This window comes from Lepisosteus platostomus, chromosome 11, assembly GCF_059453375.1.
Source record: "Lepisosteus platostomus isolate fLepPlt1 chromosome 11, fLepPlt1.hap1, whole genome shotgun sequence".
NCBI classification, from domain to species: domain Eukaryota; kingdom Metazoa; phylum Chordata; class Actinopteri; order Semionotiformes; family Lepisosteidae; genus Lepisosteus; species Lepisosteus platostomus.
In genome coordinates, this window is record NC_142621.1 from 7204798 (window position 1) to 7222368 (window position 17571).

At 39.0% G+C, this 17571-nt stretch overlaps 2 protein-coding genes across 4 annotated transcripts in view; one reads left to right on the forward strand and one right to left on the reverse strand.

Annotated features, from left to right (window-relative positions):
* Window positions 1-129: 129 nt before the first annotated feature.
* Window positions 130-11505, reverse strand: LOC148651891 (protein Cryzl2-like). 3 transcript variants are annotated; one of them, XM_088598170.1, is made up of 10 exons: window positions 11348-11505; window positions 4409-4562; window positions 3953-4049; window positions 3043-3101; window positions 2357-2419; window positions 1955-2064; window positions 1771-1852; window positions 1112-1293; window positions 468-696; window positions 130-357 (listed from the first exon to the last, which is right to left on the reverse strand). In XM_088598170.1, the coding sequence occupies exons 1-10, from the start codon at window positions 11371-11373 to the stop codon at window positions 289-291; spliced, it is 1071 nt and encodes a 356-aa protein (XP_088454296.1). In that variant the 5' UTR covers window positions 11374-11505; the 3' UTR covers window positions 130-288. The 3 variants fall into 3 exon arrangements, with proteins under 3 accessions (XP_088454296.1, XP_088454295.1, XP_088454297.1); XM_088598169.1 differs by lacking the exon at window positions 11348-11505 and adding an exon at window positions 5382-5524; XM_088598171.1 differs by lacking the exon at window positions 11348-11505 and having other exon boundaries at window positions 4330-4410.
* rasal2 (RAS protein activator like 2) overlaps window positions 8946-17571 on the forward strand; it is a 104172-nt gene continuing 95546 nt past the window's right edge. The window contains exon 1 of the mRNA XM_088598154.1: window positions 8946-10106. Coding sequence (XP_088454280.1) covers window positions 9932-10106 — 175 coding nt within the window. The 5' untranslated portion in view covers window positions 8946-9931. The remainder of the gene's footprint in view (window positions 10107-17571) is intronic.

Genomic DNA, 17571 nt, shown 5'->3' on the forward strand with positions numbered 1-17571 from the left:
TTCATTAGCTATTTTCACCTCCCTAGTACTACTTCTACACACCGTGATGATACAGTAGTACAAGCATGTAGTATTCAAACCTCCATCAGTAACCTCTATGGTTTTAGGGAATTGCTCAAAACAGGAGTATTCAAGTTGATTTCATGATTTCATTGTTACAAGAAAAAACAGTAATTGAAATATTGGTGAAGCTTTTTCTAAAGAGCTATTGCTCCAGACAACCTGGTAACTAAGGTTGTATGTGATTTCTTCTGAGGAATACTTTCATGACTCGTGTTCTTGCGTACATTACTTCATGGATACGACCACTTTTCCAACAGACTGTCGCTGCAACACATGATGAAAGGCTTGATTTACCTGGATAAAAAGGAACAGCAGAAAGTCAAATATTTATGTTGATTTTTTAAAACGTGAGCCAAAATATCTCCTCTTTAATACCAAATGAATAACTTGGTATACACGCTTACCTGTGGCAGCTTGAATGTGGCTCCAATGTGAGGCTTGATTTTTCTTGCCTGGAAGAGGTGAATGGCTTGAGAAATAGACTGGGAGAATAAAGGGAAATTCTCTTCCCTGTAACGCCCCCAGAAAACCCCCATCGCTGAAATATTCTTAAGTAGGAGCAGATTGGCTGGAATGGAAGGAATGGCTCCACCAGCAAACCCAACCACTACAATTCTGCCTTCCCAGCGTAGGCTGCAAGGAAACATGTAGTGTAAGACAAATTACGGCTCGACCAAAACGAGTTCTCACTTAACACTGATCTTCATAATTATGGTTCTGATTTATAAGGCTCGGGTCTACAAAATAACTGGATAGTAATTCAAAATTCCATGAAGGATGCAGCAAGAAAGGTGTAACAGCAGAAATGTAATGTTTTTTTTTTTTACAGCAAGTAAAACCTGTACAACAAAAAGACAAAGTATATAGATAAATCTTTTCAACCATGAAACGTATGCAGTACCTTTTTGAAATAACATGATTTACATATTGGACTATTCAATAAAACACATTTCCGATTGTAGTGTTGCAGGACAATTCCCTTTTGCATTCAGTTTTGACTTAGTCATACAATATGTAATAATAAAAGAAAGTGTTGATTTCCACTCACCTACTAAGAGCATCCTTAAAAATGTCTCCCCCAACAGTATCAAACACAACATTCACCCCCTCCTTGTTTGTAAGCTTCTTTAGCTCCTCCTTCAGGTTACAGGTTGTGTAGTTGATACTTGCAAATGCTCCTTTCTGTACAGCAATGGCACACTTCTCATCACTTCCTGCTGCAGCTATTACCTGTCAACGTTGAGTAAATATTCAAATGCTTACACAAACATATTTTTAGTGTGCTCCAAACTTTGCAGGTTTACCAAATACACAAATAAGAATTTTGGAATATACTGCACTTATTTAGTTCACACAACTGAAAGATCCCAGATACAGTGCAAGTGAATAAAGAAAAGGGGACATCACAAACTGTTTAATTACACAATTATTATAAGTGCATTACTGGAAAGAACTGTGAAGAATTTGATCAATAACTGTACCATTGTAACTGAACCATTACTATTTTTGCACTCTGCAGTTGGTGTGACTTCTAAATGGTATTTATACCAATCATTAAATAATGTCCTTTGATCATTCTCAATTTTGAAAAAAAGAAGACTGTACAGTCTGAGTTAAAACAGGAAAATAGAGCACTCTACTCCTTATGTCAGTATCTCTGTAGATTAGATAGTCAGGAGAATTTTACTGTAGTCACCAATTCTTCACCTTTGCTTGGAGAGCTTGGGATGCAATATCAACTGCAGCAAGCCCTGCTGCCCCTGCAGCTGCAGTGACCAGCACTGTTTCCCTGCAAGCACAGAGACAGGTAGAATACACCAGTATGTCAGGTTACTGAGAGATATCAAGACACATGGCATTCACTCTCTGGGTTGTCTGCTTAAAGACTCACCCTACTTGTGTGGCTGCTCTGTGTTTTAGTGCTAGCAGCCCTGTACCATAAGATACTGGCAGAGCAGTTGCCTCCTCATAGCTTAGTTCATTGGGGATCTTCCACAGCATCTAAAAACAACACAAACAATTCAAGAAATATAATTTAAATTGCCACTGATGTAACTTAAAATCCAAAACAAATGCAAACAAATATTTCCCGCATTAACGCACCAATGCTTATAATCTGTTAATTATCAAGGTATGGACTTGCCTCAGCTTTCATGTGCTTCCATACAAACAATGCAGTTTAAATTCCATTTACAAAGACCGTTTGTATTGAAAGTGCGAAAAGGGGAATTAACATTTCACTTTTTAAAAGTGTCAGCTAGAGAGGTTCAAAGTCCAAAGAGAAGTAAAATACCTTTTGATCAACAACACACTGCTCTGCCATTCCACTCCCTCCGACCCCAATCACACGATCTCCCTGAAACGAAAATTTTAAACTATTCTGAAAACCAAAATATCACCCACAAGTTGATATGAATAACGAGTAACTTCCCTCCTATCCAGTGGGTAACTGCTTCACTTTTCAATTTGCACTGAGAGAAATACTGCTAGGGCTTGTAAGGGCTTATATTCAGTTACGCAGAAGCAGAGTGTGTTTTTTATCTGTAATGCACAGTAAAGTGAATTTTACGCTACAGTAATATTTTGTTAAAACCTCAGGCTGCATTACACTTCACTCAAAGAACATGCTCTCTATCTGTGGTTTTCTCACCCCTGGAATTCCAAGAAGCTGGCTATATTATTTATGTTAAAGGTCAGAACACACATTATCTGCTTCTTTTTGCTTGTCTGATTTTCAGTAATTTGTAGGTGACATTATACATCATTTCCTTCTGGGTGTAGAAGTGTTGCTTGAATGCACAATGCTGCGTTTAGACCACATGATTTGTGAATTATTCATATAAGACAATGAATGTGCTCTACATATTTATCCTTTATATACTGTATATATATAAAGAAACATGTAATGTAAAGGTATTAAAATATTCACAAAATATTTTGCTCAGCACTTCCTGCAATTTCGATGAATTTGTGCCTTACTTTTTGAAATTCTACGACATTCTGTCCTGTTTCAACCACACAGCCTGAAAACTCCATCCCTGTATCAAATGCGATTAAAAAAATAATGCATTAGTAATCACAATATAATGAAGTGTTACTTTCACATTCTTTTACATATACATAGACAGAACAAAGCCTCAGAAATATATACAATTTACGGGGTCATCCTGTAATTATAATAAAACGATACAATGTATTAATCCTGAGCCTTACCCAGGGCCATACCAGTAACGATATGGACCTCAGTGTTCTTGATAGCATGGCAAAATAATATTTTAATAATTTATAATAACAGTATTTCTTCCATTCATACAGCACTTCTAATTCCAAAGCGTCTCAAAGCACACTGCACACAGAAGGGGACCCATTTCATCTATCAAGTGCAACCTCCTCCTGGGAGATGTGCAACACACTTTATGCACCAGCAGCCTTCCTGCATAATGGGCCCAGAAGTGAGAAATATCTGCACCAATCGAATTTGAATTTGAGAAGTGCCAATAGATCCTTAATAACCAAGTAGTCAGGACCTCGGTTTAATGTAGCATTTGAAGGACAGCATCCCGTGCAACACAGTGTTACTACACTGGGGCACAGCTATCAAAATTCTGGAATGGCATCACTTGCAGCAGCAACTTGGTTTTCCTTAGAGGACCACCATCCTAGTTCTGTCCAGGCACTACCTTGCTGACTTTCTGAAATCTATTGAGCTTGGGGTACGAGGTGGTAATGCCCTTAAAACTGCTTTTCTTAAGGATTGTAATTAAACATTATACAACTACTTATCTATAGCTGATATAGTTTTCATTATGTGAACCTGATCTTAGACTAATGTACGGACATCTACAAATACGGCATGCTCTAGGTGTTCATCATTAGTGGTAAAACCTACCAGGAATAAAAGGTAGGGGAGGCTTCTCCTGGTACAGTCCCTGACATACCAGAATATCAGCAAAGTTCACTCCACAAAAATGGACCGCCACTCTTACCTTAAGAATAAAGATTGCCACACTTGTCATAATACATTTCAATTAGGAGCCATGTTAATATATTATTACACTGTAGAATATTCCCTACGTATCAGTACAAAACAGTTAAAAAATAACATTTCAATCACAGTATAATCAAAATAAAAGCATTAGATCAGTCCAGGGGCAGTTAGGGTATTATCTGTTTACAAAGATCTTTGATATTCCCCATGCATTACAGAGGTCCCTGCTACTAATATAAATCCGTAATGGGCATCTTTCACTGATAGCTCGTACTTACTAGAAGATCACACGATTCAGCCAATTTCAAGGATTTGTATATCCCATAGCAAGAAGACGTTTTCACCATAAAAGGGTACCTCAGCTGGTTTAAGTTCAGCTGCTGCTACGTCTTGCAGGACGAGAGGCTTCTTCAGCTCTGTGCATAGGGCAGCTCGGTATGAGGTACGGTGCTGAGCTGATGTGCTGTTGAAGACTGACTGAATACCAAAGTTGATCCTCGCACCTCGAACCCTGCACGAATAAAACAGCTAAAACAGCTCACAACTGTAGGACAGCCGACCGTGGTCAAATAATTGCATGCTCTAGATAGAAAATCACTGCTAACAGTAGTGTAGTGTGTAGTATTTTTATTTACAGATAGCAGGCAGTATTTGTTACTTTTTTGCTTCCTTAAGCGTTTTTATTTACTGGAACATCTCTGTAATAATAACAAAAGTGCATGACGTTTAAAAGTAAATTCATACTTTCACTATACAAATCAAACGGATAACTTCTATCTCTTTAAGCACGTGTATTTATAATCTTAATTATCTTCAGGTACGTTGAGTATTTTCACTTTCTCCCAGCGCTATGAAACATCTATTTAAAAGCTAGCAGGGGTTAGTCAATTGCATTTCTTGAGCTCCAACAGGTTTTTCTTCCAGATTTGAACTTAATGTATTAATTGTATGATGTGCATTAAGAAGTCAAATCGCCAGTTTTAAAGTGTTAATCAGTTGCTAATTTAAAACAAACGTAAAGAATACTCAACTATTCGGTAGCAAATTCACGCTTACGACAGATCTCACATAGGAAACCATAAAATATGCTGTAGTGCAAAACGAAGTAGCACAATATGTGTAAATCACTTCTGTTTCCATGAAGTCCTTTTTTTGGGAAACTACCGGATATGTTTAACATGTATTTTCTGTTTCCACTACAACACACCTACACTATGACCGAACTAATGCTTGGGTGCTTGGATTAGACCCTAATTTGGACCATACACCTAAATGACCTTGACCAAAACAGACCCACTCACTATACACAGAATATAATGCAAGTTTAGACCTTAAAAAATGCCTTATTATCCTTTCCGGAACCCTCTGAAACGTGAAACAGCCCGCCATTGTTGATCCCAAAGTTCATACCCCCTTTTTTTTTTTTTTAAAGAGGAAGGACCTGCACCAGAACTGCGGCTATTTATGGAGATAAAAAAAAAACTGTCACAAGACGTCCACTAATTTAGTATGACTGCATTAATACAACTAAGATGACTGATGAATTGGAATTAGGATGCTTCGCAACACGTTTCTATCAAGCCGCTTATTTCCTACAGTGGTAAGGGGTACTTGGAGCAACTCGTAGTCTCAGTCACAAGGAGCGGGCGCTGCTGCTCTCTGAGTGGCTCGCTGGTTCATCCTTAGGCACACACCAAGACACCGGTTAACATAGTCAGAGAAACTCGGAACACCCGGGGGACAAACATGCAGACACAATGAGAAAATACAAACTCCAAACGCAGAATTCGACTCCAGTACAGAATCGAACCCAGAAGATCCAAGAACTGCCGGGCCGTCTATACATGTAAACACATATTTAAAGCACTTTGTTACAAAGTCTATATCCTGCACGCTAAAAAAAAAATAACAAAAAAAATTGATAAAGTTGGAAGTTACCTATCATGGAGATGTCTTACATCACTTTTATTGACGTAGTACCGTCTGTGCACATGGTTGAGCGATACATTCTATTTAATCCTTTGTGAAGTACACACACACACATATATATATATAATTTGTCCAAAGCTATGCAGAGTTGTCGAGAATCAAAATAAAAGTAATAAAATGTATAACTAAATGTGCTCCTGTGTGAACGAGGTGACAGTAGTGATGGTATGGGAAGTAATTAAAAGCGGTTGCTTGGGTGATAAATTTAAACTCTATGCTTGAGACCACGGTAGACGCAAGGGGGCAATATAGAACAACAACCGGTGTTTACAGCAGTACATCAACTGGAGAGGAGATTTTGTTTTTAACCCATGAGCTTGTCACACAGAAATTGAAAATAAAACGTACAGGCAAATATATGTCACATGACCTATGTGTGTGTGTGTGTGTATATAATATGGAAAAAGAGGCTAGGAAGAAAAATATCTGCAGGGTTTTTAAACATTTAAAAATGTTAAAAAGTAAAATCTTTAAAAATAAATTTAATAATTAAAAAAAAATGTCATTTTGCTTCACCTACACTAGTGAGGGATCGCATGGTTGTCACTTTTGATTGGAAGAATATTCTTGAGAATATAGGAGATGAATAGAGTCCTATGAGTAATTAATCTTTTTTTTTTTTGCATTTTCATGATCCTGACAAATTTAGTGAATGCATCAGTGGAGCGCACTCTCCCTGCTACAGCAGTTAGTGATGCCAGCTTTAGATTACTTCAGACAAGGAGGCAAACCATTGTTAGCATAACGGAATAAAAAGATCTTTGACAGATAGTTCAGCTATACTAATTCCCCAGATAGCTGACACACAGCCATTTTTTTTTCTCTTGCCCTCTCACTGCAGTTACTGAGCTCCGATATACTCAGCCCTAGTGCTTTCATGTTTTAACCTGAGCAGACAATTAAACAGTTATCTTATTTATTTTATTGTATGCTGGATTTTTTCTTCAGGATTTTTCACAGTTGATTCACTTCATTAAAGGTACAGGTAACAAATCTTGATACCAGCTTTTAAGGCTCTAAATAATCTGTCTCCATCATACATCCCTGAACTCCTCCATGTTTACACTCCCTCCTGTAGGCTCTGTTCAGTTGAGGCTGGTCCATTTCTCAATGTACCTGGGGCTAAATCTTGGACTTATTTTGTCCATGTCTTTTCTGTCACTGTTCCTTTGTTATGGAATGTCCTTCCTTTCTTTGACTCTCTTCAGATCTAAAATCCAAACTCACCTTTTTACTGGGGCCTACATATAATTCTCCTACATTAAATCCTGTATGTTCTTGTTTATTTTTTATGGTAAATTTTTGTCTTTTTCTTTAACACTATGTATAGTATCTTTTGATTTGGAAAGGTGCCTTATAAATAAGAGTTGTTGTTTTTTTTTTTTAAGTAGTAGATAAAATATCCTACAGTCTGGTTAGAAGTATTACAATTAATTAAAAAAAAACAATTAATAAAACAGTTAATAAAAAAATCAAACCAACCACATAACAGAGGTGGAACAAAAATGAGAAGACACTGTAGGTCATCCAAAAATTGACCAGACAATCATTTCCCAAAACAGAAAATGTGGTATCCTAATTGCTGAAGAGTATTAGCACAACAGTCTAATAAATCATTCGAAGATACTGCACTTTAGTCTTAAAGTAAAACATTTACCGATCCACCTCGTCCCACGGTGACGATAAATGAAGATTTTGACATAAATGAGTGTTGTAATCTTTGGAAGGATTAAATGTTGAAGTGTGATTTAAAGCATGAAATCTAAGAACAACCTGTTTTTTTATATCCTCTTATATACTGTTAGCGCTGATATTCAGGGCGACACAGGCATTGTGTAACCCTACAAAAGCTTAATGATGGGAATAAAGTCAATGTATGTCTTTCTAATGTCCTATAGGAAAGTGTTATCTAATTCCCTCACAGAGCTCTCCATGAACTACATCAAACACTATGAATGTGGAGTGCTCTTAGAAAATTCAAGCACCTTCGAGAAGTGGAACAAGCAAAGATGAACAGCTTTAGCTAAATAGTCTTTTGTTTTGCCTCCCTCGTCTTCCTTTTTTCTCCCCACTCCAGGCTTTAAAACCGTTAGCTTTGTCTTATTCAGTCTCCATTATTTGTGTAATTGATTTTCTGCAGGTTGACATTTCTCTCAGCCTTGCATCCAAAACCTCTTTTAATGATCCTCTGTTTTCGAAAAAGCTATCGTTGTAAATTGCTAATGCAGTGACATTTTTATTACAGTCTATTTTGCCTGTATTAGGTCTACTACATCTGACCAGAACAATATTGTAAATGTCACGAGCCAAAAAACAATCATCCTCATCTAAAATCAAATTATGAATTTATGCTTCCTGACATAAAAACAACACATTGCATGTTACATCAATTCTATAATAAAATGCTTTCACTATTAAAGTATTGTATATAAAGGCACATATCTAGGTACTAACACCTAAGACCAATAATGTGATATCAGTAATATGCTATATTGGTTTATCAATAACTGCAGTGTGTCTGCATCTCAGTTTCCGTCTCTGGCATGGTGGTGAACCTGGGAAAGCAGCTTTAAATCCAGACTATAGCCTCCGGCAAAGTACTATAAAAATGCCTTTGAAACACACCTGGTTCTTCCTTGTTATAGTGGGAATCCATTGAGGTCAACACAATGCATTCAATGGAATACCGTGTCATTAGCAACACCAGCTAATTAACTAACTAGATTCATAAAAACCTTCCAGAGCTTCCAGAGAAGGGTTTCAAATTGATTTACCGTTAGCGAACACACTCATCACAGGAGACGTTTAGACTAGTTTTATTATTTGAATTAAGGTCGCCCGATGCAGAGTTGAATCCCAGATCTCGCTCGCTCGATTGTGCTTCCTGTGTACTAGTAACTCGTGGAGCTCGGGAAGCTCTGAGATCGACTGCTCCCTCCTGTCTCTCTGCGATCCCGGCTGGAGCTGTGATTGAGAAGAAAAGCTGCTTGGGATTTTTAAAAACGTGAACGGGTTTTTTTTTTGTCTCCCCGTTTGAACCAGAGGAATTTAGCAGGAGGAGAGTAGCATGGCCGTGGGCTTAAAGAGAGGCAATTAACCGGACGACCCGTCAGGGAAACCAGAGCGGCTAAATAATGAGTATTTAAACCTCTCAGCATAGAGTAACGGAGGGACAGACGCCCATTGCCCCATTGTATCTTCTTTTCAGATGTAGTTAAAGGACCGAGACCACAACGCATGGGGAAAGGCAGAAACTTGCCGGCTTTAGAGAACATAAAATCTGGTCACAGTGTAGAGTTTTCCGTAGAGGGGAAAGATGGAAAATTGTGCGAGGTGTCTGTGAAAAGTGGAAAAGGGAAGGAGGTTTTCGAAAGGAGGAACCGTGCCAGGTAGCGAACTCGAGTTTAAAGGGGAAAAGTAGGTGAAACTAGTAGAGACCGAAGAAAGTGTGAACAGTGGGACTTGACTGATCACGAAAGGTTTTATTTTTTTCAAATAAACACCCTGATCTTGGTGGTACCGAAACGTGCTATGCCGTTCGCCGAGTGCAGCTGGGCTCAGTGTGCTTCACCTTGCAGCCTGGGAATCGGTGAGCTTGCGGTCGTGCATTAAATTCACGAACATCACCGTACGGTAGGTGTGTTAAAACTCGTTGGAAGAGAGAGGAGACACGGGGTTTGGACACATGCACGGCGCAGGATGGACTCTCTCCGTGCATTCCTTGATTAGCGGGGCAGGAACAGATGAGATAGCGGCGTGCTGGACCGGAGGGCAGGCGGCGGCTGGGGTTGTGTTTTGAATTGGTAGCCGCGGGTGGCGTTTCTTCGCCCCAGAAAACGAACCCAAACAAGCCGGAAGAAGCTCTGCTAGGTTTCTGGACTTGCCCGGGGGATGGCTTCGCTGCCGGGCGCCGGTATGTATCACGGAGGTGCCCCTGGGATGGACACGGACTCGATCGCCGACGACGTGGAGTCTCTCCACGGGGGGATGATGTCTGTGGATCCGCTGCTCGACCGGATCTTGGTGGACTCGGTGTGCCAACAACAAGGATGGGTTCGGGTATACGGTAAGACCAGTCGCCAATAAGCGTTTGTTCCTGTGATGTGGCGTTCTGTCTGCCTGCAAGCTGTATAGTTTAAACACCGTTCCCGTGTTGGATGAAAGGCTGATACCGAAAAGGACAAAACAAAAGCATGAACTACCAAGGACTGAGTAGCCCCCAGCACCCAAATTGTTATGCGTAGGTTTTTACGCACAGATGGGTTTTTTATGTATGATTTCTGACAGGAGCATGGTCTGGGGGGGTGTTTCAGTTTAGTTCAATATCCACAATATTGTGGATTATAGTTCAATATGGTTTCTGGGCGCTAAGTGCTTCGATTATATATTTAGTTGAGATGGATCACTTGTTACACTGCACTTTTCCTATGGTGCTGTACTACGTTTCTCCCCTATATTCAAGGGGGAAAAAAGGTGTGTTCAGTTATTAAGATACAGGAGTATATCCTATTATGGTTATTCACAGTTTCTGTTGTTTTCAGGGACTCCCAAAGTGAAGTAAAAACAAACAAATGTTCTTTACCGCGCCGTGATTGAAACACGTACTGAGAGTAAACGTTTTAGCAATGAATCATTGTTCTAATTGAGCAGACGGCCACAGGTACAGTGCTGTCTTTTAAAATTGTATTGGTTCTGTCTTTGGGTTTTTCAAGCAAAAAGTAACAGATTAGATAGAGGGAGAACTGTTCACATTTTGCTAAAACCATTGTATGATTTTTATATTATGGGTCGTTTTTAAGCAGAATGTAAAGGTACACCTATGATTAATATTGCTATAAACCACCTTTCCTAGATTGGCTCCTTCATGTCTAAGGTAAGAGTTTGGCTGCGCAAGAAGAGGAACTTCCCTGAAGTCTGTTTCTTTGTTACAACTCATGAGTCACTTCCTCGGGTTATCAAAACTCCTCTGGATGATGGATTTTAAATGTGTGGGTCGTACTGCTATTGATTTTACTTCCCTAAAGTATCATATTAGATTTCTGGAGATTATTTCTAGCTTTTGGTTCAGTTTGGTTTTGAAGTTAACAGGGATTTATCTCTTTAATGTACTTGTCAGTAAGAACTGTTTCGACAGCTCCGTATGTGAGCAGTCGTGGGAATGTTTATGGTAGATTTTGGATAAACAAGTTATTTTGAACTTAAAATATGTTGTCACCAGAGGAATGTGCAGGGTATGCTTTGAGAGGGATTTATTCTAAATCCCACTGAAAATGACGGACAAGAAAGAAGAAAAAATAATTGTATTACCTTTCCTTCAAAGCCAAAGCCCCCATTTTTCTATATCTTTATAGTGAAGGAGTAAAACTTGATTGAAGACAAAGACGTTTTCCCTTGTGAATGAAATTTCAGGGTCCTGGCAGTAATAACTTGAATGAAAACGCCACAGGAACTGAATGTGAGCTGTTCACATGATCCTTATTAAGTCTGTTTCTCAGTGCTGGTGGCACAGCTACAGCAGCATCCTGTAGTAAGCGGTGTATTTTGAAAGTGTTCAGTTGCCCCCTCTTTGAGCACTTGTCTTGTGGTGTTTGCAGGCGATCAAGGTAAAATTGCTGGCTTTCTCCAACTTCTGAAAGCCTGTGGCTTGATACTTCGTTGACGATCGCTGAAAAACTCTTTATAGCATTGAACTGCAGGCATTGCCTGTTTTATGCAACTGTGAAAGGAACTCCAGGAGACAGAGCATAGATAATCTGAAATGGAGTCCTTCAACTTTACAAACCACTTTTTCAAGCTTTTCAACACTGAAGTACGGAGAAGGAAGTTAAAAACAGAAATTGTGTTAAAAGTAGCTGATTGAAGTTGCCATCTCCCTTTCTGTTGAGAATAGATTTTAATTTGAATCTCAATACTTTTTCCATTCTTGATTTTTGGATGAATCAGAGCCCACTTGTGTATCAAAGGTGTGTTTATGTTTGAGTTTTGCCTCTTGTTTGTGTGCAATAATAGCCTTGCTCTTTGTGTTTTAGTATTTAGTACATCGACTGTCCAAATATTGATACAGTGCTGTCCTCTGCAACTGCACTATTTTATTAACATGTTTGTTCTAGGTTTTTGTCTATCAAAGAAATAGTCCACGCCCGGCATCAAGAGATTCCCTTTAAATCCAACATGCAAATATAGTCTAGCATGTAATATCCATCCATATTCAAACTGTTTTCCAGGTGAGAGCTGTGGTAATAAACTAGCTTTTGTTGTAACTTTTTTTCCATAGTTTGGGCCTGCTGTTCATAAATATGGTTTATTAATTATGGTAATTAAGTGATGCTATGTTTTAGAGAGCTGTATCTAGGCTTTACATCTTTCATTCAATGCTTATTATATTTCTGTTATATATTCTTTACTGCAGTGTACTAGTGATAAAACACTATCAGACCTGTCTTCTTTTTGCAGAAACCTGTGCAGTACTTGAGATTTTTCTCAATGAGTATCAGTTATGGTGTGGCATGAGTGCCTTCATTTTCAGCTTTTGTTTTCCTTCACAAAAGGACTCTTGTGTGCTTTGTGATTACAGTGTTGCAATATACTCTGTAAACAGTTCTCAGTTCTAAACTTTCCCAGCCTTGGTAATTTAACTATGTTCTTGTCATTTTGCAGATCTGTTGGCTTTTAGAATTGGAAGCTTTCCAACTTATTCTAGATGCACTCTGAAGGACTTGCGACATGATTTGGGTGATTTCATTCAGTTTTATTAATTTTCGTACTCCTTTGCTCAGTTATGTGTAAATACGTGTTATGAGATTCTCATCAGTAAGACTTGCAGGTTACAGTATGTTTGTATTGGAATTAGCAGGTGTTTACGATATGTGGCCCTGTTGCTATCTTGACAGATGTAGCATGCTCCCAGCCCTCCCCTCACACACACACTTTGGAAGTGCTACAGTATTTAAAAATAAAATAAACTGGAAAGAAGCACAAGAATTCAAGAGAGAAAATGGGAAAGAAAAGGAAACGTGGTGTCAGAGTTCATAACCCCAAACAAGCACTTAATAGAGGATGTGGGACAGGAAGGCAGATAGTAGGAGGAGGTTGACAGGATAAATACTGTTTTGATGTCAGCGTGGGCCTCACTTGCGTTAAAGTTGTGTATCAGGTTCTGTGATTCACTGCTCCTGTCGAAATGAGATCCTTAACCTTAAATGACCAGCACTTTGATTGTAACTGATTCATATTTTTCCTTTTGCTAGATAATGACAGGTTAACAAGGATGGAAAAGATCCTCTTTAAACTACTGAAATCACCATGAGCATGGACAGTTTTCATAGATTAGCAGTGCTGCCTTTTATGGGCATTGAGAAATCTAATTACAGCTATCTGGTTAACTGTAAGTTTAACTTTTCAATTGCATCATTAATAAAAATTGCCCTCTTTTATTTAATTTCTTTTTTGCTTGTGGGGAAAAATGTGTTATTGTGTTAAACACATAAAAGGAATGAGAGTACTGCCATTAAGTTGCTTGGCTTTATTGTAAAAACTTTGGTTTATTGAAATTCACAAAGCATGAATCCTTTTTTTTTTAAAAGCACTGATAAAATTCTCACAGCAGATGAATATATATTCTGTTTCTGCAAACAGTCATTTCTAAAATCTATTAATTTTTTTTTCCATAAGGTCAGTTGTCTCTCATTTTCCGAACTAGGCCAACTTCTGTTTATCTGCAGTGACTCAGAATAATTGAATGAAAGAAATAATCATTTCTGTTGAGATACTTTACTGGAGAGTATCTGAATTTGTCTTTCATCTTGTTGTTTCCCACTGGGCTGGTGTGGACTTATATGTGAAGTTCGATGAAACCATGTCATTCCTTTTCCTTCTTTAAACCACTGTAGAAAAGAAAAAATGCTGGTATTTCCTTGTCCAACCAGTTTAGCTCAAGGAGCGTGTGCACTGTGAAGCCTGCTTTAGATTCACATTAAAATCTTTCGAGGGTGGCTGTCTTGCTGCTGTGATAGATATTTTAGGGCAGTTTTTCTGGGACACTTTGATGTTTTTTTTCCAGCCCCACCTAAATAGGGCCTTGAGACATGGCTGTGCATTGGCTTCACATGGGCAGACGATGTCAGCTGGAGCCCTGATGCCTCTGAACCCACGCCCACCCGGCCATCGACATGCTGCTAATTTTATACTTGGCTGTAGCGCAGTGAAAAAGGACAAGGTCCCGCAGGGACAGGGGAGACGGGTGAGAACTGAAGAGTGCTGTGAAAAGAGCAACACAAGAGAGGCATGAGAAAACAATATTTTCTGGTGGGGTGGAGGGGAGTCAAGGTCGGTGGGCATACTGTAAAACAGCAAGGTTTCCTGGCTAGTTCTTCTCTGGGCACCCAGCTCGACCAGTGCTGGAGACTCGCTCGTTAAAGGGCATGCCTTGTGTGGCCGGATGTAGCCCGTAGGTGCACACTGAAGATGGAGGTGAATCGTTGAATTTAAAGGCTGTGCCGCAGGGGTTTACGTCAAATCATAGAAACATAAAAGACTTCACATTTCCCAGCAGTGTCAAAGCAACCAATTTCTTTCTACATCCCAATAGCTAAAAATGATGTCAAGAAAAAAAGTGTAGACTGAATTTGTGGGACACAGGAACAGATCCGATTAGCTAATTTTCTTTCCCCTCCGTGGGGAGGGAGGGGCGTTTTAAGAGGTGGAAAGGACAAGAGGTGATGAAGAGCCCGAGATCACATTGTGAATAGTGTATTTGTACTTGGATCACAGGAGCCGTGTTTGCCAAGATGGAAGGATTTTAGACTCCTTGCTGTGACTCAGTCTGGCAGTGATGTAACCTGCCTTTCTTTGTGAATGAGCTCAGGACTCTGGATTCCAGCTCAGCAGACATGTCTATCCGTCACTGCATTCCATTCTGGAAAAGATTTGGTCCTTAAATATCTCTATAAGGACACCTCGTGATCTGGGTCTGTCTGAGCAAGAGGCTAGCGCAGCTTTTTTGTGGCGATATTCTCCGTCTTTTTGGAAGAAGCTTTAGAGGAACGGAATGTTTTTTCCTGTCTTTTGGAAGCTTCATGTAATCAGTGCTGTACTTTATTGCAAACCTCACTTGTGTAGTTTTAGGGATCTCAGATTTTGTTTTATTCTTCCAAGGAAACCATTAATAAAAGTGAGGGGGTTACTGGGCTTACTGGAGGTTTCCCATTGTTTGTCAGCTGGTAATATGATTTTAATTCATCTCACTGTTATCTCTGACAGTTGCTAATCCCTTCTAAATACAGTCTTCATAACAGCTACAGTCCTGTTGGCTAAGGCTCATTGCATTAACTCCATGTTAGATTCTGTCACAGCCTATGCCAGGTGATGCAAATTCTATTCAGCATGACTGGTTTAAAATAATCATATTTGTTGTGATACTTACATTTTCAGCCTTGGGGTAATTTCTTATTCTGCTGCTGCAGTAACTCTAGTGCCTAGTCACCAGGAGCGTTTGTATTCAGTGAGCTGTATTAAGCACACCCTCAATGTGACATCAAACCAGAGCAGAATCTGAAATAAGTCGAATTATGTCACCCTCATAGAATATCTGTGTTTTTACCATTATAAAGTATGTAGCTTAAAAAAAGCAGTCAATTCAAATTTCAGGCTGTTTAACATCCTTCTGAGTCAGGTGAGGTTAAAAGCTGTTAGATCAAGTCCTGCAGCTTCTAACCTCACAAAGTCATCATTAGTACTGTGCTTAGCCTACACAAGGATAAAAGCCTACATGAAAGCATAAAATAATGCAACACACAGTTCTGTACACAGACGTCTTGATACTGGGATGCACAAAAGAGCACAAATAGTGTATGTTGGAAATGTCACTTGACAGACCGTATGAATCTTTATGCAAAACCCAATATTAAAACCTATTTAGGTTCATTCTTGCTTTAGAAGCTGCCCTTTTTGTTGTTTTGCCTGAAGGGTGCTGTGCTGGAAGTCTCTCAGGCAGTTGAATACCAGCTGTGATAGGTTAAGAGTGTGCTTTTTCAAACACTGTCCACTGGTTATTCAGAAGATGCAGAGGGAGTGGAGTGTAACGTTTTACGTTTCCAAGAGAATAGCCTGAGTTAATTTGAGTTGCTTGTTGGAGGGCAGAGAAGCTAATTAAACTTTTATTCACACTTAGTCTGCGGATGTCATTCCTGTATTTTATGTGGCACATGATATGCTGCTGAAAGTCAGTAATTGCAATTTTTTTGTTTAATCTACGTACATCAGCTGCCTATTTCTCACAGAACGGTTTATATGTGATCAGATGCATCACTTATTAGTGTAGATTTGTTTTTTAACCAGGTGAAAAGGAACATTTTGCATTTTCCTATAGTGAAACATGCTTTGTTAAAATGGGCCAGGCATGCCAAAAGCCCATTGAATTGTGGTCCTCAAATAACTACTTTTATCAAGTTTGAGTTCTTTGAGACATTTCTGTTGGTATAAAACTTAAATTTCTAAGTGCTTTCTTTTTTTTCCAAATCTAGATAACAATATGTAACAATATAAAATGCACGAGTGCCAATATTCCCTCCAAAACACAATTCTAGCACCTTGTGATCTAGAAATCATCAATGTTTCTTACCCGTAGTGCTTTAATTGCTGCTGATGACGAGCAGCCATATAAGATGTCTGTTTCTATAGCCTTATGCACTTGCAAAGCTTAACTGGATCTCTTTATAATTAAACCTGGGTATACTGTGGGCAGAGAATGGGGATTGTGTCTAAGCTTATTAAGTGAGTCCTTTAGCTGTCTGCAGTGAGTGTAACAGGAAGTGTTTAAGTAGTTTAGCTGGGCTCATTCTCCCTGCTGTGTGTGTGTAACTTGTAGCTTTACTCCCAGTCACTTGCAATCAGTAGCTTTCTGCCCCACTGAATCAGCACTGACCTTGCCTGAAGCTATTGGGGGTGGGAGAACGTCTTAATTAATCACTAATTGAAGTAAAACATCCTCCTCAGATGAATGTACAAGATCTTAACCAGTACTTTTTTAAAGTTAACTTTTAACCATTTGCAAAGACCGGAGCCCTCAAAAAATGAAAATCAATCCCAGAATATCTCCTTAACAATGTAATCTGGGAGGTTAGATGTAGTTTCCTATCTGACACTCCAGTCTTGAAACTGCTGCTCTACTCCAGATGTAAAGTTTCTTTGGAAAAAAGAACTAGGTGATAAAAAGCTTGTGGTGTAGTATTGTGGTTGAGACAGTTTCATGTGGGAATTCAATAAAAGCCTGCATTGCTGTGGATAACCAGGCATTTCATTCAGGTATGTGAAACTTTGATTCCTTCGTAGAGACCTGGCAAGTTCAAATTGGTGAAAGCAACGTTAATATGAAGTGATTGGGCCTGGAGTTCTTCCAGGTCTCAAATAATTTCCAGATAGGGGTCCTTAAATTTCTGCATCCTCTTGATTTCCTGATTGAGGGGATCCAATTATCAAATTAGAGTGTAGTTGAGCATGTTACTGTTTTCCATTATGATAAGGGAAAAAAGCAG